We start from the raw sequence: 27931 nt of genomic DNA, 5'->3' as shown, positions 1-27931 counted from the left end.
CAGGTACTAGATCAGCCAGTCTTGCTCCTCTCCACTTGCGTGCCTTTTTTATTTTTCAAAGAGCCATATGTATATCCGTTTATATATTCATTTGTCCCCCTTTAAACAAACATCAATATTTAAAAACAGCTTCAAAACTGCTTCAGGGATTTTTTTGTGTGCGTGTGTGAGGAGTAAGTGGACAGTTGATCCTCATTCAAATGCCGCCATATTGATAAACCTATACAAACAGCAGCTTATTTTGTGTCAGAAGACAGTTACCAGTCTGCAAATGAAGGAAACCTCCACCGTTCCCATAGTGGTCCGTTTGTACAGACCCAAATGTAACTTAAAATCTTATTAACTAAAATAATAATTATTGATCACCTCAGGCCTGTAGTAGTACTTGAACTGACTTTTGGCAGCAGGGCCTCTAACTGTCTCTAAGAAAACCTTTGCAATTTGTGAATTTCATTGTGAGTTTTCCACCAAGCGAGAGTTTGAGAATCAATTATTTGCCTTGGCATTTTTTCCTTCTTTGATAAATAACAAGAGGGTTTCTACTTATATTTCTGTCCTCGGGGCTTTATCATTAAGATTAAATAACTGTACTCTCAAGCATGCCACTGAACAAACATCTTTTCAATTATGTGAGTAATGGATGCTTTAACAAAAGAACTATTGAAAAGTCTGAAAGCATGTTTCTCTCTCCCCCCCCTTCCCCTCTAAACTAAAAATATTAAAATTAAAGTATCTAGTGACAGAAGAATGCCATTGTTTGCTCCTTAAAGCAGATTCTTAATTCTCTAGTCAAAATGTCTTATGTGTGTTTGCAATACTTGTTCACAACTTGTTTTGTAGTTTTGAAAACTACCTGAAAGCCATTATCAAGAGATGCACAAAGTGTGTTGTTTTAAAATGGAGGAGCCTTCTGGTGGTTTGTGCTCCAATGTTCTCCCGCCGCTTGTGTTTGAAGCCACTTCAGCCACGATGCATAGGTATCCTGTAGCTTATTGAAGAAATACTTTCCCCCTCAAACCAGCTTCCAATTTGAAAACTTAAAGCAGAGTTGAACAGAGGTGTGTACTTTGAGAAAGTCATTGCGCATGTGCAGATGACAGCTTCGTGGAAAAGAAGGATGCCTGCTCCTGGGGGCCGAGGTACTGCGGCTCCCTGATCTCTTTTTTGAAGGGGCCAGGCCCCTTCAAAATGTCCAGAGGGCCCTCCTCAATCCTCTGCAGAAGGTGGCACCGCTGGTGTGGGGTTGTGGGCATGACGAGACACATCTGGTAATGTACTTCAGATGAAGACATCCCCACCCGCTCACTGGTTTGTACAGCAAAATAAAAATGTGCTGAAACACTACAGGGGTGAAACAACCTCACTGCTTTTTAAGCCTCTAATGTTTACATAGCTTACGTCTCAAGAATAAGCTTTCCTCGTTAGCTTCTTTGTCTGAATATTGTGGGAAAACTGAAAATAGCCTTTGGATCAGAACTGGATGCAGGCAGGATCTATGGAAGCCCAAGGACAGTGTTAGGTGAGGTTTTAGTGACTTTCCTTTCCATATATGCCGCCTTCCCATTTTTTGGTCCTATGTGAGGTACTTGGCAACCTTCCCTACTGGGTTTCAGTACAAGTCCCCGATTAAAGGAATAAAGAGAGCTTTCTGCAAGGAATGAGGTAGCATTGTTTGCGAACAAAGCAAAGCTGTGGTTGGTTTTGCCAGTAATGTACGTGTTTGATTTGAGCTACAGATCAGTACAAGTTCTCCTTGTGAATGAAGAAACTTATTTATATACGCGCACAATCGGGGAATTTAAAACAAATAGCACACCTTCAGAATGTTAAGTTAGGTTGTGCTTTGGGAGCCATATTGAAGTTCTGAGCAGCAAAATTTTGCAAATACAGTCTTCAGTATATGGTATTCAACCTCTTCTCTGCTGCAGCCACAGCAGGAAAGGTCGCAGCTGGGGGGGGGGGGCTTGCTTCAGTTTGCTAACTTAAGCAGCCACAATGCAAACGTGTTATGTATGAAAGTCCTAGTCGTGCATACCTTCGATAAACACCCTTTATGTGTGGTAGGACGGCAGGATCAGGCATGGTGTGCGTACACACACTGGGCCTCTTATCTGTAGTCCGACAAAAGTAAGGCTAATAGCAGATGAGCCAAACTTGAAAAATGATTGATCTTCATGCATCAAATTACACATGTATGGATGCCTCATAGGCTTCATCTGAACTATACATGTAAAGCAGTGTTAGGTAAAAGTAAAGGGACCCCTGGCCATTAGGTCCAGTCTCAAACGACTCTAGGGTTGCAGCGCTCATCTTGCTTTACTGGCCAAGGGAGCCGGTGTACAGCTTCCAGGTCATGTGGCCAATATGACCAAGCCGCTTCTGGCGAACCAGAGCAGCACACGGAAACATCATTTACCTTCCTGCTGGAGCGGTACCTATTGAGCTACTTGCACTTTGACGTGCTTTCGAACTGCTATGTGGGCAGGAGCAGGGACCAAGCAATGGGAGCTCACCCCATCGCAGGGATTCAAACCGCCAACCTTCTGATCGGCAAGCCCTAGGCTCTGTGGTTTAGACCACAGCTATTCCACTTTAAATAGTCATGACTTCCCCCAAAGAATTCTGGGAACTGTAGTCTGTTAAGGGTGTTTAGGAGACCCCTGTTCTCCCCACAGAGCTACAGTTCCCAGTGTTTTTCTACACTCAGTCCCCTTTCCCAGCGAACTATGGGAATTGTAGCACTGTGAGGTGCATAGGTAGCCTCACAACCCTCAGCACCCTTAACAAACCACAGTACCCAGGAGTCTTTGGGGGAAGTGGCATGATACTGCTTTATACATATGGTGCAGATGGAGGCATACTTTCTGTGCGAAAGTTCTGTGTGAAAGTTAAGTGCATCAATAAATATTCCCATCAAAATCAAGGGGAGTGAAAAATGCTTAGCTTTGATTGGCACCCCCCTGTGTTAGAAGCATATTAGGAGAGATATCATGTGCCATCTGTTAGCATGTCCTACTGAACATGAGTAATTCAGTATCTACATTAGTGTGTACCCCCATCAACCTGCTCCTGATGTTATGGCTTGCAGTTGCAATGTGTGCTACCCTGATTCAAGCTGCAAGCTATAAATAGCAGGTTTACGAATGCATTCTACTACTTTCCTGATTCAGTATGGAATGGCACTTCCCTTGAGCTCATGCAGTACTGTGAAGATAGAATGTCTTTAAAATAGTGGTATACTTTCAGGTCAGTGGCTGGAACTAATATGAAGCTCTTAAGAAAGGCCAACATCTATCGCTGCAAACCTCCTTTACGAAAAACTGTCCTAGACAGAACATTCACACATATGGAGGTGCTGGTATTATTGATCTGTTCTTAATCATCACCATTCTTCTTGATCATCTTAGAGTCCCCATCACTGTAGGTGATCTTCACTAACTTGTTTTTATCGTAGAAAGACTCATGAAAGGGCAGTGGTTACCAGGCAGGTTTCGTTTTCCTGCTTGTACTGCTGTTTTATAGAATCATGCAACTTCACCTCTGAAAAGGAATTGCCCGCCCCCACTATTTCGCTCTGCACAGCTTGTTTGTGAAAATGGCCTCTTCAAAGTGCTAATGATGAATCAGTGTACCCATATTAGTACCATTGTCTTTTTAACTCTTGTTCCCCCCCTCAAAAAAAACCTCTGGAATATCTGGCGAGTTCCATATAGACTGTTGGAAACCTTTGTTTCTTTGTTGTGTTGTATTTTTTAGAGACTGAAGATATTTTTTTTCTAATTCAGTAACCCTATGAAGTAGATTGTTGCTGACCTGGTTCTGCAAGCAAGTAACTTGAGACTGAGATTTAGATTGCTTCCACACACCACTCCAGACCATAACTGACAAACAGAAAGCATAGCAGGGAGTTTCTAAGTAAAGAGGTATTTCTGTTGTTGTGGGAGTTTAGTTACTTCGCTGCTACGACACAAAAGTGGATGTAACCCCTGTAGCTGTCATGCAAGCCCAGTTGGATTACTTGTGACTAGAATGGATCCTGCCCCACAGCTTGTGGGAGATAAGCTCATTTGTGTGGGCTTTAAGCTCATTTGTGTGGAAATTCCTCTAGAGACCTGACTTGACCGAGGAAACCTAGCAAAGACAGGATTCACCTGGAATTTGAATATTGGTTTGAGAGATTTTTGAGGGGCTACATTTCCTACATTGCTATCAATATTCCCTTAATGATAAGAGTGTGCTACATCTTGGCTATTCTGCAGCAAGGATTGGTACGCTATAATTTCTGCCATTTTCCTAGCACCCCCTTTTTTATCAATTCAAACTATTGTCACTGTAAGAAAAGGGTGTTGTGACAATTGAATCATTCCCGTGAAAGATGATTATGTATTCCCTTAGATCTGAATCACTTAAGAAAGCCATTCATTGTCAATGGAAAACAAACTGGGTCCTTGAGGCTAATTTTTCATCTCTAATATGTCCATTGGTCTAAGCATGGGCGCATGGGCCATTTGCACATTAACCTTGGAGAGGTATAACCACTGTTTGGATCACGTGCACAGAGAAGAGGTTTTCAGCAGCAATCATAGGCAGCAAAAGAAGGAATCGGGGGAAACTGACTCGCAAAATGAGTAGTTTTACCCATGATCCTTGAGCCCAAGCTACCTGAGAGTGAACTTTGCTAAAGTAAATGGAGCTACTCTAAGAGACACAGCTGGAGCTATAGAAAAAACAATGCCAATCATTTGATACACAGGCGGGAGCAATGGGCAAAGGTAAAAGGCCCTCCACAAACCAACAGGGATGGCGGAGTTCACACAAAAGCTGGCTGCAGGTATTGGCATAATGCCTTTGCTGAACCAGGGCCATGATAGCTAAGCATGATGAGCCCTAAGTCCTTCCTGCAATATCTCAGAATAGCGCAAACGGGTAGAGCGTGAGACTCTTAATCACAGAGCCCCACGTTGGGCGAAAGATTACTACACTGCAGGGGGTTGGACTAGATGATCCTTGTAGCCCCTTCCAGCTCTATGACTCTATGATAAGAACTTATGATCCCATCCAGTTCCAGTAATGGAAGAATGTAGGAACCATGCAGGAGAGGCAGGGATGGTTGCAGGGTGGGGGTGGGGGGATTACAGTGTCAGAGGTTGAAATGGGTGCTATTGCCTTGGCATAGGAAGTTGCCTTTCGCCCCATCAGAGTTGATCACTTGTCGGTTTTGCTCAGTATTGGCTGCTGTGATTGACACCAGTTCTCCCAACAAGAGCTTGTTCTTCCTGTGTGTTTCCTATATTTTTACCTTACTCAGAGAAGCAAGGGGTGAGGCCAGAGTCAAGCGAGAAGAACGCCACTCCCTTAGCATAAGAATGAGGTCACAATGAAGAGTTAAATATGGAGCTGGCAGCCTTGACTACAGATTTCCTTTCCTTTCATGCTCCCCCCCTCAAGAGTTATTCTTCTAACCCCTTTTATTTTTATTACTATAAATAGATGCAGTCCACTATTTCCTGAGCAATAGAGTTGGACTTAAAAGAGTAGTTGCTTGGCACAAGCATTAATCAGTATATGAAACATTAGTACTTATCACTTTAATATTTTTTTAAAAAAACACACACACACACACATAAGATTTTGAGTTGCATTTTTCCCATGGCACAGGAGAAGAATGTTGGCTAATGAAGGATAAGAGTTGTGTGGTTAATGCCTTTTATGAAATACTAATGATGAAGACATGTTTGACATGCTGTAAAATACATTTTTCTAATGTGAAGTTTCTGCCTTTTGTTGGAGATGAGACAAAATCCCCAGAGGATTTTAGAATTTGTAAATATAAAATTATCTGCCTCCATGGCTCTCCCCCCCACCCTTTTTTTAAAGGCTGGCAGAAAGCCAGATTACTTACATTACTGTAATAGATTTGATGACCTCTGACTTCTGCTGTGGAGAAGTACATTGAATTTTTCATTACATCAGAGGATGCTGAAAGCTAAAAACTCAGAATACTAGGCACTAGTATTTAATTCAACATTTAGCCAAGCAAAATCTTTCTCCTCCCCCCACCCCCGCTAAAAGGGGGGGCGTACCCACAATTAAATGTAATGTATCTCTGATTGTGTTGGGATTAATAAAACACTGATTTGTTCATCCAGCTCATATTGATTTTTAAGTTGCCTTTATTTATTTTTTAAAAAAGGATAATCTTGCTTTTCATAGTCATTGAATTTAATCAGAAGCTCAGTTGATGGCAAAGACTTCCCTACTGTTTCTGCTCTGGGCTGGAAAATGTTATTCTTGTATTATTCCAGTGGAAAAAATAGCCCCGTGCTGTTCAGAAATCTGCTGCCTGCAGAAGGATTGTTCTTTAATACGCTACTACTTACACATTCTCGTTATGTTAATTATCCTATAAATAATGCATTTTATTAATCTGAATGTAGGCATGGCGTTCATAATAAAAGCATGTTCCACCCCCGCCCTGCAAACCCAAACCCTGGGTTACGTGGAAGTAAATGCCCTCCTCTTACTGTGTACTCCCCTCCTCTGCGTTTCCTCTGTAGTCTTCCTCTTCTCAAAATTTAGACTGTAATCTCCTTGAGGGCAGAAATCTGCCTTTCTTTTCTTTTTGCTTATGAAATTCCGCAAAGCAGAATGCATATTGATGATATTCTTATGCGTAACAACAACAACAGCGATGGTTAAACCCACATCCCCATTCTTAGGCTTTCCGGCAAGATTGCTTCTTACGAATACAGGAACTCTTCTCCCAACATCTAACACTGAAAACTCTTTCAAAGTCTAATTTATTTATTTATTTTGTACATGAGGGTTTATACGGATTGTGGTTCGTTTTTTCTGTTAATATTTGCGAAACACCTTCTTTTATCTTGCACCGAGGTTGATTTAAATTGCCTAAGCGACAGCTATTTAGCACAAAATTGAGCTGCTCATTGCAAGCGTGTTGCATTCTGTGGGGGAAGTTTTAAAGCAGAGAATCATATTCTGCCTGATTTGGAGAATATTAACCTGCAGTTGACAAAATACAGTTGACTAAATACAATCTGTGTGTGTGTGTGTGTGTGTGTGTGATGTTCTAATAGTATGTTAGCTGAAGGTTTGAATGTTCCACCAGCTTTATTTCCCTTGTACTATAACAGCTTCTAATAATCAAATGATAAGATCACATCCTGCGGGTAATTGTGTTGTACCGTGACAGGGCAACTGAAGGCAGGGAAGGGTGGGGGGACCACAGAGTGAAAATTCTAGCAAATGGAAACCTCTCTGTCAACTTGCAATTGTTCATAGCGTTAGGCTTCATTTTAATCCTCCTAAGCTCTCTGCTTTTTTTTTTTTTTTACTTTGCTTAAAAAAACTGAAAACCAACAACCCCACCTTGTTACTGTAGAGAAATAGCATTGCATTAGAATTTTTTGTCCAGGGTGGGGAGCTGATGCAAGTAGAACAAGCCGTCCTTGTGTTTTGATTCAATTTTTACCTTAGTCATGCCTCTCTCCAGATACAAGAAACATTTAATTCCAAATTTCCTGCTGTTGGCGCTAGGCATTTGACCAGCTATGTGAAATGTATTTTTGCCACTGTAGCCTCTGCCAACTGCTGAGCTCAGTGAAAAAAAGCAAAATCACAAAAATGGAAACAGCAGGCCCGTCCTCCTGTAACGTTGAACTCTCATCAGCCATGACTCCTAATTATCCTCTGACCTAATGAGTTCCAGGGATTTATACGGCAACAAAGAGGCAGGATGCTGTTGTCTTTTTGGTGGTCAAATTTAAAACTGACACAAAAGGGTTTCTCAGAAAGAGTGCTAACAGTGATTAATCTTATCAGGGCTGGCCTTTGTCCTGTTTTAGCTTTAACCGCCAGGATAATCACACAGAATATTTTATTTAAAAGGCCTAGTGGTGGCGGAGTATCATCCTCTAATTTTAAAGCTATGAGCAGCTTTTGAAACATTTACCGACGAAATATGTAGATTTCAAATGGGCTGCCTGTTCCTATGGCAACCAAACAAAGTCAAACAATCCTTTCTGCAGTGTTAACAACTATTGCCACAAAAAAAAGTATTTTGGTTAAATCTGATTCTTTAAATATTTAACACATGGCAGAAAAAGATATAAATATTGCTCTGGATGAAACCCAACCTCGCCTCCTCTTGCTTCAAGTCCCAGGCACGGGAAAAGATGTTCAAGGGTGCCTTGAATATTTTGTGCTTGTTACAAATGAAATTTAGCAGCCTCAAGTATGAACAAGATTGTATTTCTTTCTCTCTCCCCCTTTTTTTTTATTCTGCCTTGTTATGCTTCTTTTTTTATTACATAAACATTAACCGTAATGTTACAGTGGGAAGCAAGTATTTGGCAAAGTCCGTATTATTTTGCTAAGCCTGCATAGAGAGAGCTGTTTTCAGTTTTAGCAGCTGTAACATGTTTAAACTCAGTTTGTAATGGGATCTGAGGACCTGCATTCCCCTTGGGCATTGCTTTAGCTTCATTACTGGCCAGCTGCCAAATTCAGGGCTCAAAAGTATTATTCACGCCTCTCTGCACATACCCATGTCAGAGCATGCTCAGTTCATGAATTTTGTTTCTAATATGGCATAAATGAGGTTTACTTTTTAACATAATTTATGTTGTATTTTATTAAAATGTGAAATACTATCATCGCAAGCAAGCTAATCCCGGCTCTCTTGAAGCCAAACTGTGTTTGAACATCTAAATTAAAACTGGATGGCTTGGAGCTGATTCTGGAATAACAAAAAAAATCTGTGCCTGAACAAAAAGAGTTTTCTATCTTGAACTCTTAGATTAAGCTATAATTAAAGAAGTCTGATATTTGAACAGATTAATGCTGTTTAAAAAGCAACGTCCATTTTCTTCAACAGATACCTATTGTGTGGGTTGTTTTTTTTTAAAAAAATGTTTGCCATACTAAAGTTCATATTTTTAAAAGTCGGAGTCTTGCATTATTCCTGCTATGAATCATTCATTAATCATGTTTAATGCATTATAAGAACTTTAATCACTGGAGCTGAAACTCAGATTGTAAGCCAATCCATTCTTTTTAATAACACTGCTTATTTACCCTCATTTCAAGAGGCACTCTGTGGAGGGGGGGGTGGGAATCAGATTGAAGCATCTCTGTCTCCTCCCCCAAGCAATTTTTCCATGGTTTGAAAGACAAAACTCTGTAATTAAAATTCTCTAATTGTCTCTTAAAATCGTTTTTGTTCCTGCCCACTGTGCCAACTACCACCTGGTAGACACTGCTTGCCCTTTTCCCCCTTTCCCTAGAGAATGAGGAATCTTCTGGCTCAGAAAATGGGCCCTTATGACATTCCCCTAGATTCCTAAAAAAGAAGAGAAGGAAATCTATGCTAGTACAAAGGTTCTATACCAGTTGGACTACAGTTCCCATCAGCCACAGTCATGCCCAGGGGCCAGGCATGATAGGAACTGTAGTCCAACAACATATGGAGGGCAAAACATGCTGGAGAAGACTGCTCCATCTTCTTGCCCACAGGATACAAGATGATATAGCCCAGAATATGCTGATGTTTGGTGGTGGAGTTGGCCACATCCCTCCTCCCCAGCTTCTTGGATTATATGTGCAACCCTGCTGGGCTGAGTTTTGTCTTCACCCCTTCCCATTGCACTCTGCTCCTCTAGTTTATGACTTACGCAGGTAGCTCTGAGAATCCAAATAGTTATGGGAAAGCCCTCTGGGGATTGCAGAGAAGAGAAGGCAAGTGGCATCTAGAGACAATGGTTGGAAGGGAGCTAGCATGTCTAGTCTGCGCTGTTTTGGAGGCAGATTTAAGGACTTCAGACCCAAGACCTGAGCTGACCCATGTGAGGTTCCTTAAGACCTGTTCACACCGCAATCCCCCTGAGGTTCCAGTTGGGATTATTTGCTATTTTCTGTACTTCAGTACTTCCAGGGTATATATGGCACTGGTGTCGGGAATTTCTGTAACTCAAGTCGGTTGCTGTTTAAACAGGCCAAAGAACTAAATACAAAGTATTTCCATTAAAATCAATTTAAAGTAGTGGGGGAGATATGCAGCTCATCTCCAGCGACTCCATTTGGCTTCATAATCTCATTTATCTCAATGGATTTTTTTTAAAAAATGTTCTGCTTGTTGTAACTTGTTGGACCTGATCCAGCTAAAGTTACTTATGACTAACGCTGCAATCCTATAGATGTGTACTCAGAAGTAACTTTAATGAGACCGACTTCCAGGAAAGTGTGAATTGGAGTGCAGACTAAATTGAATTTATGTGACTTAATTTAGTATCAGCTAACCTGTAAGTTTCAATAGGACCTGGTCACAAATAAATTGAAGTGAATCAGAACCATTCCATTTTTTAGGTTTACACATAAAGACGCATTGTATACCTAAACATGTAAAGTGTGAATATTACAGATGTTTGGGAAAGTGTGTATCATCTAAGAGGTTGGCAAACTCAGCTTTGTGGTTGCAAAATGTGTGAAAGTCAGAGGAAATAATTTGATTCAGCAGCAGTTTGAGAAGAAGAAACAGCTTCCAAATCCAACTCCATATCTTTGACTTCTAATTTGAGTGGTTTTTTTCTTTCTTTCAAAAAACAGTTTTTAACAATGAACTTCTTACAGCCATTCCTTTTATTTTATTTTGGTCTTTTGGGTGAGAACTTCTAGAACTGATCAATTATTCGTTCTTTAGATTAATCCTGCCGTATGAGAGATTTATTAAAGGAGAAGAAGATAAGCCACTGCCTCCTGTGAAACCTCGAAAACAAGATAATGTCGCCCAGGAGGGGGAAAGTAAGATAAAATTGTCTGGAACAAAACGCATCAGAAATGAACACCAAAAGAGCAAGAAAGAAAAAGACAATGCACAGAAACCCCAGGATGCAGCCGAGGTTAGTTTCCTTTCCCCGCTTTCTTCTTTTCATTAACTTTTTCATTCTGCAGGTGCTGCTCACGCAAACAAATCCTCTTTCGGGACCGGGCCACATGTCCGTTTTTACTGACATGGCGTCTTCAGGGCCTAAAAAGACACAAGAGTGTATACCTATGTGTTCCAGTGTGCACAGAATCCATTATGTGTCCGTGTAAAAGTTGTGTGTTTTTCTGCAGAACCCGGGTTGGTATTCCCCAGGTCTCTCGTAATATCCAGCTAAGAATTCTGAAGTTATATGTACATCCTTTGTTCATTTCAAACATCTTAACATTAAGAATAATGTAGCGGGAAAGGTCCTTAGTTTACTCAGAAGGACTGAAGTATAACTGATGGCGATTTGACTTGTGTGATTGTGGAGGCCATGGAAGCGATGACAGAGATGCCACCTCTGGAAAGGTCATCAGTACATGTGGTACATGGGCGGTTGTGGGGGGGGGGTGCCGTGTGGCTGGTAATGTCTTACAGCCTCCCATGCCTTCCACACAGAAGAACCAGGAAGTATCCAATGGAAATGACAAGAGGAGAACCAGGCTCAAAGAGGCTTGAGAGTAATGCACTTTTTATTATTGTCCGGTGTATCTTGGCCCAAATAGGCCTTACTCAGGGATATTCTACCATAACCAATCACATGGCAAAATAAAAATTGTTAAGAGTTTTCTTTAAGGAAGGTGATAATGTCAATTGTTTATTGATTTTTTTTTTATTTATTTTTTTGTAGAAAAGCCACTTTGGAAGGCCTGTTTGGGCCAAAACTCTTTAGCGTCTTTAATATTGGTTCTCCTTTTCTGTTATTTCCATGGACTTGACCTCCAAAGCCTGGGTCAGAATATATTTTTAATACAACCACAGTCTTTGCAATAGCTTCTTTGAGGCATTTCCCTCACCCACCCCTGCTCCTTAAAAAAAAATTAATTGTAAACTGAGACATATTTTGAAAAGGCAAAATCTTTATTAAAATATACATAAAAGAGGGCATGCAGTCTCTGTTTAAGCAACTGCTAGATTGCAACAGAAATTGCCAAAAGCAAGGAAATACAAGTTAAGTCTAGCATTCCATTCCTTGTTCATCCCTTTGTACCTTGTTATTTATTGCAGGGAGTTTGGATCAGCGAGTTATGTTACATACCATATGTGCTGCAATAGAAGCTAAGCACAACGTAACAAGCCAGCGATGGAGTGTCAATCTAAACTTTGAACTTCCTTGCTTTTGTTGTTTAGTATCTCAAATTTCCTGCGACTTAAACTGCAGTTATTTTTTATGTGAGTCGCAGGTCAAGTTCTCAGATGGAGAGTAGAAAGTGCACAACACAAAATGCAATTATGTGGGCTTCCGACTGCAAGAAAATAGCAGTGTAATTCTTTTCTCCCGTCAGTCAGTAATGTTGGATGTTCTTGATATCAAATTCTCACAAATGTATGAGGGACCTCAGAAGGTTTTTAAGCAAATCATTTTTCATAAGTTTGAAAAATATAATTCCTCTTTCCCTCACATATGAAAGCACCATGTAAAAACTATTCCGCTTTTGTTGTGCCTCTTAGGTTGGGGAACTGAATTGGATCATTGCTGCGTTTATGTTTGCAGTTTATTTGTAAGCCGTTTAGAGCGACTCCTTTGTGGTGGGGAAAAGAGGGTGTAAATCTTTTAAATAAGAAATATTTGTTTGTGGGGTGGTGGGGTGCAATATTATTCTGGTAAGCCAACTAATTTGTAAGCCAGAGATAGGGGAATAGTGCCATTTGCAGGTCTTTCGTAGCTAATGTTGGTTGGGATAATATGGAAAGTTATTAAAGAGAGTGGGCACAAAACCCACACAAATTAAGTGCAAGCAATCTCATGGCAATCCCTGAGACTTATGTTAGTCACAATCCACTTATTGCTTTCAAGGGGACTTAGGACTTGTCCACACTGGGGCAAATGTGGAATCACACCTTTCCCCCCACTTCAAATGCAGGTCCCCCCCCCCATCTTGGCCATTTTGGACTTTCTGGGGACTGAAAAGCCCTGCATTCTCTTATAAGATGATGCCCTGCTGCGTACAAACATGCACGTATCATCTAAGGAGAAGAAGAGTATTCTATGTTTCTTCAGAAACATAACAAATTTATGAAAATTCAATTGATTAATTATTAGCGTGATAAAAACTGCCTTTCCTGATTAGCCAGGGACACATTTTTGGCCACTTCGTCTAAGCCAGGGGTGTCCAACCAGTAGATTACGATCTACTGGTAGATCCCTGGCTGATCCTGGTAGATCGCGGGATCCTTATTGTGCACAAAAAGTTACAGGGAAAAGCTAAAAACTCTGTGCAATCCTCCCCGCAAAAGATCAACAACTCTGGGCAATCCATCCACCCCACACGCGTTCCTCCTCCCTCCAATGACAATGGGTAGATCACTGCCAGTTTTTTTATACTGGGAGTAGATCACAGTCACATGCCTGACCTAAGCTATTGGCTGATCATTGCAGTCCTACCATATGTGTGTGTTTGTGTGAATTTGTGATGCATACATCCAACATCCTGCAGCTCTGCCCTATCTAACCAGCTTCAGCATACCAGTTTACCAGGAAGCTGGGCTACCTGTATCTAGTAATAGCTTTTGTGTCTTGTGAAAGCCTGATTCGCTAAGGCTGTTTTAAAACTTAGCAGGTGGAAATCCCAGGCCAGGCACCAGTAACCAACCAGGTTGTGGGCTGGCTGAAGGGCCTCTCACCAGCCATGCAGCACCTCCTCAGATGGTTTTCAGAGGTGGCAAATGTAAGCTGAGCCCCCATCCACGGTGGCCACCAGTCATTTCAAGCAACCCAAAGTGTCATGCCCCGGCCCATCAATCTATGAAATGGTAACTTACCCAACTTAAGTGCCCTGGGTTTTGAAATCAGTTTTCAGTACTGTGCGTGAAGTTTTTATTAGGCTGAAAACAGTCAAAAGAACCCAGTGTGCATGTTGAAATAATAACCATACATCTCTCTTGATTATGATCTACCTTCAGGCTTCATGTTTCTGCAAATATGTGAATAGTTCCCATTTAAAATAATCCTGTAAAAGTACTCCAAGTGGTAAGATTTTTAACTTGACACATCCTGAGAAATATGCACTTTCAAATATTTTCCAAGAAATGTTTTTCAGTGTGAACAATGAGGGAGAAAGCTATCTTGTAATGACTCGTAACTGTTTGTGTGAGCACGCTGTTAATTGGTTACAGTTCAGTTTAGCATTACATTTGACTCTGTTTTGTTATGATGGCTGTAACTGAGTACAAGATGAAATATTATTATTCCTCTCGTACATGCTGCTCTAGCACAACAGCAAGCTCCTATCAAAGTGTTGCCCAACCAGGGAGAGGGAGAGAGAGAGAGAGAGAGAGAGAGAGAGAGAGAGAGAGAGAGAGAGAGAGAGAGAGAGAGATCCAGTTATTAACTATCAGTTTTTCTCCGTCTGCTTTGCTCATCTGTCTGGTATTTTCCTGTAATTGTATAAGCTCTGGAGGCCAATGTTAGAATTTGCGCAAAAGGGCTAATGATGATATTTGGACTGCAAAAGGCATCTTTTACTTTGAGTTTCTTTGCGGAAAAAATTATGGAAGCAGTCACAATGAGTAACGGACACTTTAACTAATAGGAAATAGAAAAACCCAACACATAGGAAAATTTAAAAGCAGCTGCAAAGACGTAAATCTTGGAGAAGATTGTGATGCATTGGCTGCTTGCATCCATCTCTCACATGACGCCCTCTAATGCAGCATTTAGATAATAACTTTCCCGATGCCTCCTCTTTACAGCTGAGAAAGAGAGAAGCGGGTGGGGTGGGGGGTGTTAACAATAATAATAGAAGAGCTCAGACAACATTGCTGCTTTATGACTGCCTTCTACTAAGAGGCATGCCGCAAGAGAATGACAGTAATTTTGAAAAGGGTTGTCAGTCAGCTGTATCACAGATGGAGCACTCTAATGACCTTCAAGGTCACAGTTCATTCGTCTACATAATGGAATGAATAGGGAGAATTGAGTGCACAAGCTTTATTAATGAAGGAGCATAAAGAGATGGAGCCTCATTGGCTATAACTCAGGAAAGCTATATCTGGAAGAGGGCAAAAATGCTCTTGCTGCATGTTGACAACTTTATTCTAATCTCTAAATAAAAGAAGCCTGAATGAGCCGCAACGCCAATTGTTTCAGAATGCGTCAGTGAAGCTTTGCTTCCCGCCCACCCACAGACTTCATTTTATATATTTTAATAAGGGGGAGGGATTCATTTTGGTAAGCACTGGTTTTAGTAGTGCCAAGAGATCGGGTCTAAAATAAGAGAGATCCATTTGTTATCTCTGTTTTTATGATGTTGTTTTACAGTGTTCATGTTGGTTTATACTTTGTGCATGCACCATTTTTAAATCCTAAGTAGCTTAGAAATACTTTTTAATAAATAATAAATAAAAGTCAAGTCAAGCATGCTTGGGAGTATGTGTTTTAAATATGGAAAACAATCTTAGATCTTTCTGAATGCTATTGTCAACACAACGGTGATCCTCTTAACTAAAAAATGGCCTCAGCATAAATGCTGCCTGGTCAGCATATCAATTGAGCCTATTTTATGCTGCCTGGTAACCAAATAAAACAAAGAATCACCTATGACTTATTAAGACATTTGTAATTATACTTTAATGTTTACAATACTGCCAGGGTAGATGTCTGTGTTGAAATGTGATAGTGGCTATTAAAGCGTTTGGTGCTCAGCATGATGGACAAGTTTGTTTCCGAGAGATGCCACTATGTCTTGGTTGAGAATTTCATGCCTTTCATGCTACAGTGCTTTCTTACACTTCTCCATTAAAATGTTTTATTAGGCATCATCGGAACAAGAGAAAGTTCAAGAATGTCCAGACCAGAAAAGCTCATCTGAGCTAACTGTCGCAGAGGAGATGAAGCTGCCTGTAGAAGAGTCCCAGGTTTCTCCACTGGGTGTAACTGGGATGCCATCATTGGAGAAGACAGACTTTGAAGAGGTCAGCTCAAACAGTGAGGAAGTCAAGGAGGAGATGTCATGCAAAGATTCTGTCTCAAGTGCTTTGGTATCCCCAGAAGAAGATGAGGTCTTGAATTCCACAGTCGGGAAAATCCCCAGTCTGTCAGAGGACCCAGATGAGCCAAAGCAGGAACAAAGAGTTCACTGTCTCACAGACGACCTAGAAAGTAGTGCCCAAGAAATTCCATTTAATAACTTTCCCACTATCCAGCTCCCACTTCCAAGTCAAAGTGAGATGGAAGATGATAAACTCCCAGAGATGGCGGACTACATTGCCAACTGCACGGTTAAAGTGGATCAGTTAGGAAATGAGGACATACATAATGCACTGAAACAGAGTCCCAAAGTCCTTGTAGTACAAAATTTTGACATGTTCAAAGAGAAAGAAGTGCCGAGTTCCCTTAATGGTGAGCCTGGTTTCAGCTGCACACCACTGCTCTACTCCAAAGGCAACCCGGGCATCATGTCACCTCTGGCAAAGAAGAAGCTCTTGTCACAAGTCAGTGGGGCAACCCTCTCCTGCAGCTACCCTTACGGGTCACCACCACCTTTGATCAGCAAGAAGAAATTAACCAGCAAAGAGGACCTGTTGTCAAGCATGCCACAGGCTTCCCATGCCTCTGGGATGGATGCTGCGGCACTCAGCAGGCCATCTGTGATCCAACACGTACAAAGTTTCAAACCCAAGAATTCGGACGAGAGGAAGTCTGCTAGTGAAACCTACAGGCACGAACTGCTACTCAAGAAAACTGATTCTGAATGTTGCGATTTCACCAAACAACACCTGAGTGCTCTGGCCGAATCCTATGCACTAAAGTCGGAAATCCAGGACATGAAAGATAGAATGAATGAAAAAAGGGCGCTGCACCACTCCCACATGCCTGCTTTCTTGGCAGACTTTTACTCATCTCCTCACCTGCACAGCCTTTACAGGCACACCGAACACCACCTTAATAATGAACAGACGTCAAAGTACCTCCACCGAGACATGTATAGAGATACGGAAGCCCTTTCCATGTTCCCTCAACACAAGCACCAAGACAAGCGAAGCTTAAGCTACCACCCGCCTCTCCATCAGCCGGAGAAAAAGAGCCCCATGGAAGCCTCTTCTGATGATCAGCCGACAGATCTGAGTCTTCCTAAAAGTACTCCCAAACAGACTGCAAAAGCTCTGGGGTCTTCTTCCCTCTTGCATGCTTCGGTGGAGAGCAAAAGCATATCCCAGTTCCAAGCCTTGAGCGGCCAGCCTCTGAGCATAGACTGCAACCCCAAAGCTTGTCGTGTTTCTCCAATGACGGTGTCGGCCCCCAAGAAGCACGGCGAGCCTCTTCTCAGGACCAACAAACAGCAGACCCCAAGGAAGATGGAGGGCATGGTCCACCCCATCCTAAGCCACAAAGCCAATGCTCAAACCATTGGGGCAGCTCGGCCTCTGAAGCGCAGCCTGGAGGATTTGGACAAAGCCATTTCGGAAAAGAAGATCCGAGCCGTCTCGCCCCTGCGCTTACCAAAGGAAGCCCCTGCAAAAGACAAGGGTCTCGAGCAAGAGGCCGAGGGCAGCAAATCAGCACACGTCCTCCCTCCCGGCGGCATGCTGGAGGGCCACAAGTTTCCCCTCTCCAGCCCCATCTTCACAGGCTTGTACCCAGGGACATTGTGCAGCAGTCTGAGCAACCGCATCCCAGCTGGGTATTCTCATCATCTACAATACTTGAAAAATCAGGCAGTGCTTTCTCCGCTAATGCAGCCTTTGGCTCTCCACTCGTTCATGGTGCAAAGACAGTTCCTTACGTCCCCTGGAAACTCACAGCAGCTTTACAGGCACTTAGCTGCAGCCACACCTGTAGGAAGTTCATATGGCGACCTTTTGCACAACAACATTTATCCTTTGGCTGCTATCAATCCTCAGGCTGCTTTCCCGCCTTCTCAGTTGTCTTCTGTACATCCGAGCACAAAACTGTAAATCCTCCCTCGGAAAACAACAACAAACAACTACATTCCTTTTAGCCTGTGATGTCTTGCAAAATTTAAACAAAAAGCCGATTATTTGTGTTAACCAATAAGCAGTTTTGTCCCTCATTGCTGAAGGCTTCAGAGTTGATCGAGGGTCAAGCAAGACAGTCGATTCGCCTGGGCTTTGTTTTTTTACTTTGGGCTCCTGCGTCTACTCCTCCGCGGTCATTTCACATTGCAAAGAAGGTTCGCAAAAGTATCTGTATCATGCGGAAAACAAGTGTCAGAGAAGAGCAAGGGGAACATTAGGCTCCACCCCCCTTATCTTGGAGGAGAAAAAAGGTGTTTGTTTGTTTGTGGTCCCCCCCCCCCTTAAAAAAGAGTGGGTTTTGGAGCATTTCAAGTAGAAAAAGAGGCAGGTCTGATGAGAGAGAAAGTGGAACAAGCAAATGATCTACGGATATTGCTTCTTTGGGTACCATTTTGTTTTCTGACTTTTCAGATTTCAAATCAATGCAATGTATAGCAGAAACTTCATAGCATTTCATCTTAACACTATCAAAACAGGAAAAGTAAACACTGTCCAATTAGACTTTACATATCTGCTTCAGAAACAAAACAAAAGAATCTCCAGCGTCAAGTTTATTTGTATAATTTATGCAAGTTATTTTCAACTTATCCTGTGCTCTGTTTAATTTAAAAGAACAGTCTCTTTTCATTTGCAACCTCTTTTTGGTAAAAGAAAAAAAGGCACTGGTCATTGAGGGCTTCTTTTTTTAATGTGTTTATATTTCCCCCCTTCCTTTCCCCCTTTCTGCTTATGTTTTTAGAGCAGCTTTTTGGGTGGTAATGTCATTGTTTACAAAACAAAAGCATCCATTTTCAATGAACCTTTCCAATGGAGAGAGAAGCATACTGTAGATCACACAATTGCAGCTGAGTCCAAACATCAGTTCCTTCTCAAGCGACTAGATCCTTCAAAGGTGCTGAGCGTACCCTCACCCATCAAAATGGTTCTCTAATTGTTCATACTTTGCTGTTTTACTGGCCACTGGGATCTGGTTTTCCTGTATCATGGTCTGTGAATTTGTTAAGAATTGTACTTAACCTTATCTAGGCTGTGAAACTGTCCTGCATACCAGAAAAGAAACATGCTTAGGAGACTGTGCTGGCAACAAGTTACTCAATAACATTGGTGTTCTAAAGAACCTTCATTGTGGGCTGTGAAACTATTTCAAGAATTTCAGCCGTTAGGAGAGAAAGAAGGTGAAGCATTTTAGTTAAAAATGGTCTGGATTCTGTGCTGCTGAAGTGAGATGGGTGAGAACGTATAAACGTTCTGAGAAAGATAATAGCAAGGAGCTGTTCCAAATCTGGAAGTCAGTCTTTTGAGGGTCACCTTTGGGCTATGAACTGGTTGAACTCTTGCTTGGTGGAGTCCTCCTCCAAAGTGCTGAACATCCCACCTTCTTCCAGCAAAGTATTCTGACCATGTGGCTTGGACTCAAAACAAAAATGGCAGCTTAATCTACAAACCACTTAAGCCCGGTTTTACTTGACTTTGACTCTCTGGTCCTATTGAACAAAAGTTCCATGCCAGTGGCATTTCTGAAGCCTGAGCCAGAGTACCCTGTTGACTCTCCTGAGAGTCTTCCTGCTGAAAGCTAAAAATTGCCTTGAGATATTTTGCTGGAATGAGCTAGGGTGCTCAGATCATTGCAGGGTCAGGACCGCAGCACAAAGGGCAGCAGCTGAAGTATAAAAGGGGATATATTTTGATGTGAGGAAAGGCTCGAAGAGCTGGCAGGCATGGCTCCACCCACTGACTTGCTACTGTGCAAGCTTGGAGGCTTTAGAGGAGCACTCAAGGGCCCTTTTAGTGCATGCACACACCCCTTACACACCCATGGGAACAGCAAGAGTAAGAGTCCCACCCTTAAAGACTGCAGCTGGCTGCTCACTCTCATTTGCTTTGGCCTTGGCTTGTGCATGAGCACCTGAGGTGCAAAAGGGAAGGTTTCATTCAGCCTGTATTGCTCTTCCTCTTGGGAGGGAAAGGTGTTCGAAGAGCCTTTTGTCAGCAGCTTTGAGTGAGCAGCTGAGGGCTTTCTAGGAGGCCTTTGCTGAAGCTTCCATTGCTGCTCACGCAGGGACAGAACCTTGGTGTAGAAAGCAAGCGCCCAATGTGTGTAATCAGAACACTTGAAAGCTGGTGCTAAGTAGGAAGCCCCAAGGACCGTGTCCTCTGCCCCCATCTCATATTCCTCTCTGACACCGTGTACCAGCACAAGTGATGTTTCCCACCAGAGAGGGAGGAAATGTCAGGTGCTGCCGCGAAGCTGGCTTTGTTCAAATCAAAGAAACAATGCCAGCTTCCACTAGTTTTGGTTCCAGTGTCTCTCATGGATTTGCTGAGTTTCCACCTCCCATTCAGGAAGCATCAAAGGCAGCCCAATATGTTGAGGCTGCCCCATACCTCTCTGCCATCATCGCTGGCCACACAGCGTGGCCATGGCAGCCCACTGAGCGCTTGGCTCAACAGCGATCAGCTTGAGTTGGTGGTGGGGCAGGTCCTCCCCATGAGGCTAAAATGCAGCCCCACACCCCAGTCACAAGGTATAATGACAAGTCCGTAAGTGAAGCTGGTGGGTTTGTGTTTTTTCCATGGGGAAAATCAACCTACAACGATGTGGATTTATTTGGAGGAACCTTCCTGTGCTGGGTCTGGAAGTATGGACAGCCACCCAGAGAGGCTGAACTTTTTGAGGCATTTTACAATGTGAAAATCGGTTGTGAGCTGAACCCATCCCAGATTGCAATTCAAATACAGTAATAATCAAAACTACTGGAAACTAGTGGAAACTACTTAAGCAACATCGTGCATGCATGCCAAACATCCTATATTGAAATTTCCTGTGATATGAAGCCAACTGCAATATATAATGTAACCTATTTAATATACAATGGTGGAAAAAAACAACAAAATAATAGACATCTACTGTTAAAGATCGATGTTATCTTCAATTTAACGCTTTTATGTTGTTGTGGTAAAATTATATGAACTGATGATGCATAAGCAGGCTAGTAGACTTTAGAAGATAAATGTGCCAATGCCGACTTTTGCTTTTCTTTTTCCTGCTGTGCTCGGAGCATTAAAAAAACAACAACAATCACATTCTAAGTTGATCAGATGCCATAGAGGGCATTATTAGTATACAAAAAAATTGCACTAAACCTGACTAATATAATAATCAAGGTGGGGAGGGGGAAGGGAAGTTGGCAGGGTTGTATAAGCCTGCAATGACTGTTAGAATTATGTGCCTGGTTTGGTAATCCAGGATGTAATGCATCTCTGATTTGTTTGGGATAATCTGCATGTAGGGTTGCCTGATCCCCCTTACAGTAAGGGATGTCCCTTGTTTTAAAAGGATTGTCCCTCATTTTGGAACAGCACACCCTTAGCAAGTCATTTACTGCATGCAGAGGTAGCTCCACATTGCTTACAGTGGTACGCCCCTATCCTACCCCTTTCCCTCCAGTAGAGAGGGTCGCACTGTGCACAAATCCTCCGGCACATACTTAGCTCCCCAACCTCTTGAAAGGAATGGGGCTGCCCTCCTGCACAGGAGCTATGCGTGCATATGAGGGTACTTGACTGTCCATTTATTCCAAATCCCACAACCCTAGGATGACTCATTTGTGAAAGTTTGATTTGATAACCATACTGTTAAATCTTAACCTCGTGTGCTTATTTTGTAAGTCTCCAATTTCAGTTTCATGCATCGTTTTGAAAGTTGTTCGGACAGATCACAGTGCAGGGTTAATTGATTCCCCCCCCCCTTTTTGTGTGTGTTCCTCTTGCTTTTTTCTATAGGAAGATTGGCTTATTTTTAGAAAGCTCATGATGCATTGGCCAAGATGAGGGTAAATGAAGAGCAATGAGGACATAGCTCATACCATTGGTGGGGTGGGATGCCTAAGAATGCTTTTTAAAAATCCATGATTTCTATTAAGTATTGCATTTTCCACTGGCAGAAGACTACTTTCTGTGACTTAAATGGGGCCTTGTTTGCTTTGTTTGAGTTCAAGGGGCCTTACTGAATGAAATTGCACAAGTTTTTTTTGTTATTGGTAGATTGGTAAAGAAAACAGTTTAATTGGCAACAGAGTGATAAATCTATTTACCATGAGTTGGTCCCAAGAAATGTTGCAATTCCAACTCACTCTGTTCAGGATTCATTAAAGATTCTGAAGGTTGATGAGATTAAAGGCAAAGAAAACCTTTCCCTCCCCTTGATAGAATTGTCTTTTTAGAAGCCATTGACATGGGGAGGGGTTTGTGTTGGGTGAGGCCTTTTGCAACCGGATACTCACTTTAGTAATCAGAAGAGTTTCCCAATTCCATCTGAAGCCCAACATAAAGCTAAGAAGTGTTCCTGGCTTATTGAACTGCTCCATGAATCCTTAAGCACGCAGGCCGCAAGCCAATGAAACCTGTGACTTGAGCCCTGTTTAATATAGTACCTGGAGTAATGGGATTGTTACTGTTTCCATGGTTATTCCACTCCAGGTAACTTCTGCATCAAGAAAAGCTGAGAGTAATTTTGGCCCCATTTTACACGTTAGCTGGAATGGTGTGATAGTGTAGTTGTTCCTCCGCCACTCAGGGAAATGTCTCTCGGGTGATGCCTAATTGTGTAAGCAGCCCTAACTGGGGGTGGCACAGGAGCAACCAGAGAGGCAGCAGCCGTGCAAGAGTTAAACAGAGCCAAAGTCACTTCTGTCTCACTGTTTTCTTGACTAGTCCCCATATGTTCAAGCTCTGTCCTATCTGTTGTGTGGCTCACAGAAGCCAGTAGATGGCCACAGAAATAGGTTGTGTGGTGTGTGCCTTTAAAGGGAGAGGTTGGCTTCTACTCACTCGTTATTCCATGTGATCCGATTGTACAGCAATGAGCGTAGTCAAGCCTGGCCCCATTTCACAATTCGTAATGCTTATAGTGGGAAAATATTTCACTGATAATGAGGTCTGCAGTATTGAAACTATCATTATTGAGCACTTAACCGGTGTTAGCTGTAAATGTATTTGATATTTTACATGTATTCCTCCCCTCCCATAGTTTTAAATATGGTCTAACAAAGGCAGCATAATCTACTAGCTGTTTATACTTTGTTTTGAGCGTTCTTTTGTTGTAAATAGTGTATACATTCTTGTGATTCAAGTTATTGTAGCTTATATGCTCTGTAAGGTGATTATTTGTATATAGAAAAAAATGGCCCAGTAATATTATATAGTTTTCCCATTTTTTAAAAGAATAAAAGGGTTACTGAGTAACCTTTCAAATTAAATAAGTTTAAACACTACCAGAAAGAAAGAAAGAAAGAAAGCTGAGCCAACTATAAACACTCAATTTTTGTATGTTTTCCAAATTGTATGTATTAATGCTTTTGATACTGTATTATGTGCCAATAGTTTCCCAATCACATAGCAAGCAAAGATATTTTGTACTTTTTGATCCACTGTAATATTTAATAAAAAATGTTACTATCTGTTTCCTTTTATGTTTAATACATTTGTAAACAGTTTTTTTTATCACCCAAGGGATTTCTGTATTCAACCCTTTTAACCTCTCAGCAGCAGCAGTCTGGGGACAGCTCAGTCCCCATGCCGAGAGTCAGATGAAAGAAAGGCAAGGTCGCAGTTTATCGGGAGAGAGAAGTTTGTTTACATATAGTCATCTTCATAGATGGAGGAATGGGGCTGGAGAGATCTGTGTGCATTGAAAACGAAAGATAAAACCTCTAGCCCAAAGATAGCTTCAATTTTATGAGTAGAAAAGTGAAATTCTGCAACCTATAAACATTCTGCGACACAATTCACACATATTTGCATAATCCATAGATTCCACAGAATTACTTCGCATAACTTATTCTGGTGTTGACAGTTGTGGGGAGATACTTTGATGGAAGTCAACGGATAAGAAGCTGACCTCCATTGATAACTTCAGGTTGAAGAAGAGATTTTCATGCTTTCAGAGGCATTAGAATGACCCTCCTTTAATAATGGAAAGGGGGATCTAATTTGTTTTAAAGCTTAGCTGGCTAAGTTTACAAAGAGCTACATGTAAGCTGTAATGCAGGTCGTACCCTTTACTGGGTACAAGGGGATCCTCGGAGCATTCCCAAAGGCAAATGGCAGGATTCCCTGTCTGCTACGCAGCACCATGTGAGTGTGGATCTAGTCTTTTAAGAAACAAGCGAGGCTTTGTTCTTACGCAATGCCTTCCATCAAAGGATCTGAAATAACATGGTAAATATTACACAAGTATGTACAGGCAGCCAAACTGACGCTTGAGTAACCTGGATTTACCAAGGACCAGTAAGGCTAAGATAAAAGAGAACATTATCTCACATCATGAGTCAATCAGTGCGCTTACACACACAAAAAATTGACCAGCCTGACAGCACGCTGTCGGATAACAACCCCAAATCAAATCTTCATTGTCTCAATTGCAGGGCTTAACAAAAATAATTACTAAGCACATTATTGTTAAAAACAAAGCAAAAAAAACTCCTGCCATTACAGTATCAATAACTTATCCTCAAGAGAAAAACGCAGTGGAATCTCACCTCGATTAGGCCACAACATGGGTTTCCAGGTATTTGCTACTCCAACAGCAAGCCATGCCCAAAACAATGTCAGAATATGCATCCTAAAAAACATTATTTCAAGGCAATCAGCAAAATTTAAGTAGTTACAGAATTACTGTTTTCCTAGGCCTTTCATGTTAATAAACTCAGTACAGTACTGCAGTAAGATTAAACCATCTAATGATTTTGGGCCATGCAGTCTGATCACATCAATGGGCCCCCAAATTATTTGTCTTTTTTTTTAAAATTCACTACATTTGATGCCCTACCTTTCTGCCAAGAAGCATATGGATCTACTTCCCTTTCCTCCTGCGCCAATCTTTTCTCTTTTTTTATCATCTTCCAAACAATGCTAGGCTGCAGATTAGGCTGAAAGACCTCACTGGTTGCTGGATTGTGGCTATTCTGGTGCATAAAAAGTGGAAACGTTTGGCCACAAGATGGCATCATGCACATTTTTTGCCCTGTGACCAACAAAAATACCAGCCAACCAGACAGCTTTTGGAGAAAGACTTTTACTACTACTTTTCTGAAACCTGTAATCCTTTTCAGAATGTTTGATTCCCCAGACACGTTTTAAAATGTAAAGATCACCTCAATCTGGCGAGGGAAATCCATGTGCACAAGCAGCACATCTGGATGCCACTGCACAGCTGTGGGCACATTCCCCAGCCCATCTCACAATGCTCATTCAGGCCTCATTGATATGACTGGATGCACATCCCTGTACCCAGAGCCACCCGTTGGTGTGCACGATTTGTTTCGCTCACATCTGGAGCTGGCCCACAGCCAGCCCTTTCAGAGATTTCTGAATGGGCAAAAGCTGGCCTGTTTAACCATTAAAGACAGAAGAGACAGCATGCATGTGTTTAAAAAGCAACCACTGCATTATTGCACACCCTACGTTTTAAAACATTCATTTGTCTACAAAGCATTGTTTTAAAAGCTTTTTAACAAGGGGAGGAGGGGCTGGTATTTAAAATACCGAATCATTCTGTGAATAGAAGCAGGTGGTGTTGTTTGGGAATTGTAGCTCTGTGAGGAGTAAACTACTGTTTACTGCTCACAGCTACAATTCCCAGGATTCCGGGGGGGGGGCATTAAATGCAGAGTATGTTTTTGCAGCTCAGGCACAGGCACTCATTATGTTCCATTGCAGAAGCAAGAGCCTGGCTGCATCCCCATCCCCTTTTGTTTTGTTGCTTACTTTTTAGGAACACCGGAGTAGCTCTGCTGGATCAGACCAAAGGCCAATTCGGAAGTGGGGGAGGGGAATGGCTGCTGTGTCCCTCCTCCTGTCCTAGCCAGCCCGTTCAGCATGCATCCCCTTCCCCCACCACCCTGCCCTAATTTGAAGATGAGACTCCTGGTCAGGGTTATTTTAGCAGTGGAGTGCCAAATGTGATGAATAAGTGGAAGTCTGTTCAAGGAACAGCAGCTCCTAATGACTGCACAGCAGCCAAATCTCTCTTTCTCTGTTGTCCAGTAATTCCCAAATGGAGAATCAAAACCGTCTATAAACAGAAACTGCTACAATTGCAGTTTTGCTTGAGAGAGAGAGAGAGCTTCCTTTGCTGCACAGATTAGGAACTAATGTAAAAATTTCTGTGCCTTTTTTAAAAAAAAAGAAAAAGAAAACTCTGTAGGGATTTCACATTCCAGCAAATGCTTTTGTTGCAGGATTTGGAAATGCTCTCCGACACGCCCCGGGGCTGATGGTTGCCATTAGGAAAAGACACTTTTATTATTCAGAGAAGATATCATAGGATCGAGCTCTTTGTGCACCGTGATGTTTATTGATAGAAAATAGAAAGTTGGCCAGCGCAGTTATTGACTGACTGCATAAGGGAGATGGTCGGAGCATAAACGCTGAACCCAGGAAGAGCCCAGTCTTTGTCCAGCTGCTGTGCCCTATTTCTTTGAGGGAACCAGCCAAAATAAAAAAACCAAAAAATGAACAGCTACAAACTGACAGATAACATTTCAGACTTACTGTTGGACCATAAATCTTGACATTAATTTTTGACAGGCTTTTACTAGGAAATATCAGCTTACATGGGAAGCTCTACTTATACTCAAGGAATCGTGTGCTAAAATATTTAAAACTAGCTAACCCTTAAAAAAAAAAACACCTCTCAAACAAAGCTAATAATAGCAGTAGGATCTCGGTATCTTTTAAAGAAAAAGTTGCCTGAAATAGGCTTCAAGACCTGCAAAGGAAAAAGAAGTAATTGTGCTGTGTGTGTGTGTTTGGAGTCAAGTACCCCAGAGAAGGCGGTTCCCCCCCTTCCCAACAGCTTCTTGGCCCCAGGTCTCACAAAACCAGAAACTGGTGCAGACTTCCTAGGTCACACTCATAGTCTCACTCTTCACGACTGCACTGTACAGCTCAAGCAAAATCTGTCTCCCAGTTTATTTATTTTCGCTTAGCAATAGTCTGCATTTCTTTAAACCATAACGTGCCCCTCAAGACTTTAGTCATATCTCAGGGATGTATAACAAACCTAAATAAAACTAAAGTGCCCCCCCAAAATGTGAATGATATTGCTAGAAATACAAATACTTTTCACAATAGACTGAGGACTACTCAAAACAGCAGATCTGATATATGGTCCCTAGGAGGAGACCTCGCTGAACTCATTCAATGCAGCAATATATGTAGCAATTAAACAACAAAGTAATTTTTATACTATAATTCCTTAACACGCTTGTATTTTTATATATGTATTTTCTGGGAACATTGTGATTCCAGTTTAATTAATTCGTCCATTTGACAATGTGTGCGTTGCAGGGAATGATTATTCCCCAACCCTGCAAAGGCTGATATTGCATTAAGACACAATGACATTTCAAGTAGATATTTATGTTGCTCAGCCACTGCAATCAATCATGTGAATGCTCCTTAAGTGCTGTGAAGATCTCAATCAAGAAAATGCAGAGGAAGAAGCAAAACTGTTTTGAGACAAACTCTGTCTTAAACAAGCTCGTTCAAAAGGAGAGTTGGTGATTGGCGCAAACCATTCTCTCTTTAGAGCAAGTTTTAACCTTGCATTCATGGCAGCCTTATTACCACCATAATAATGAAGATAAGGACACATACACGTTTAAAAGAACTGCAATACCTCCGGGAACATTTTGCGTGTATAACCCCTAGATCAGCAAACTTTTTCAACAGGGGGCCAGTCCACTGTCCCTCGGACCTTCTGGGGGGCTGGACTATATTGGGGGGGTATGAATAAATTCCTATGCCCCACAAATAACCCAGAGATGCATTTTAAATAAAAGGACACATTCTACTCATGTAAAAACACACTGATTCCCGGACTGCCCGCGGGCCGGATTGAGAAGG

The 27931-nt window shown here is 41.9% G+C and overlaps 1 protein-coding gene and 1 long non-coding RNA gene across 5 annotated transcripts in view; one reads left to right on the top strand and one right to left on the bottom strand.

The window, feature by feature from the left end:
* ARID5B (AT-rich interaction domain 5B) overlaps positions 1 to 23500 on the top strand; it is a 178614-nt gene extending 155114 nt beyond the window's left edge. For all 3 annotated transcript variants that reach the window (XM_081913490.1, XM_081913489.1, XM_081913491.1), the window contains 2 exons: positions 10718 to 10916; positions 15800 to 23500. In XM_081913490.1, coding sequence (XP_081769616.1) covers positions 10718 to 10916; positions 15800 to 17941 — 2341 coding nt within the window. In that variant the 3' untranslated portion in view covers positions 17942 to 23500. The remainder of the gene's footprint in view (positions 1 to 10717; positions 10917 to 15799) is intronic.
* On the bottom strand, positions 21772 to 25645 carry LOC309371275. Of its 2 annotated transcripts, none has more exons than XR_014169001.1 (2): positions 24562 to 25645; positions 21772 to 23986 (listed from the first exon to the last, which is right to left on the bottom strand). It is a non-coding gene; the product is annotated as an uncharacterized lncRNA (long non-coding RNA). The 2 variants fall into 2 exon arrangements; XR_014169002.1 differs by having other exon boundaries at positions 21772 to 23702.
* Between the last annotated feature and the right edge of the window lie 2286 nt (positions 25646 to 27931).

The sequence above is a fragment of the Podarcis melisellensis genome (assembly GCF_964234715.1).
Source record: "Podarcis melisellensis genome assembly, chromosome: 5".
Classification (NCBI taxonomy): Eukaryota; Metazoa; Chordata; class Lepidosauria; order Squamata; family Lacertidae; genus Podarcis; species Podarcis melisellensis.
This window is presented reverse-complemented; position numbering and strand designations above follow the sequence as displayed.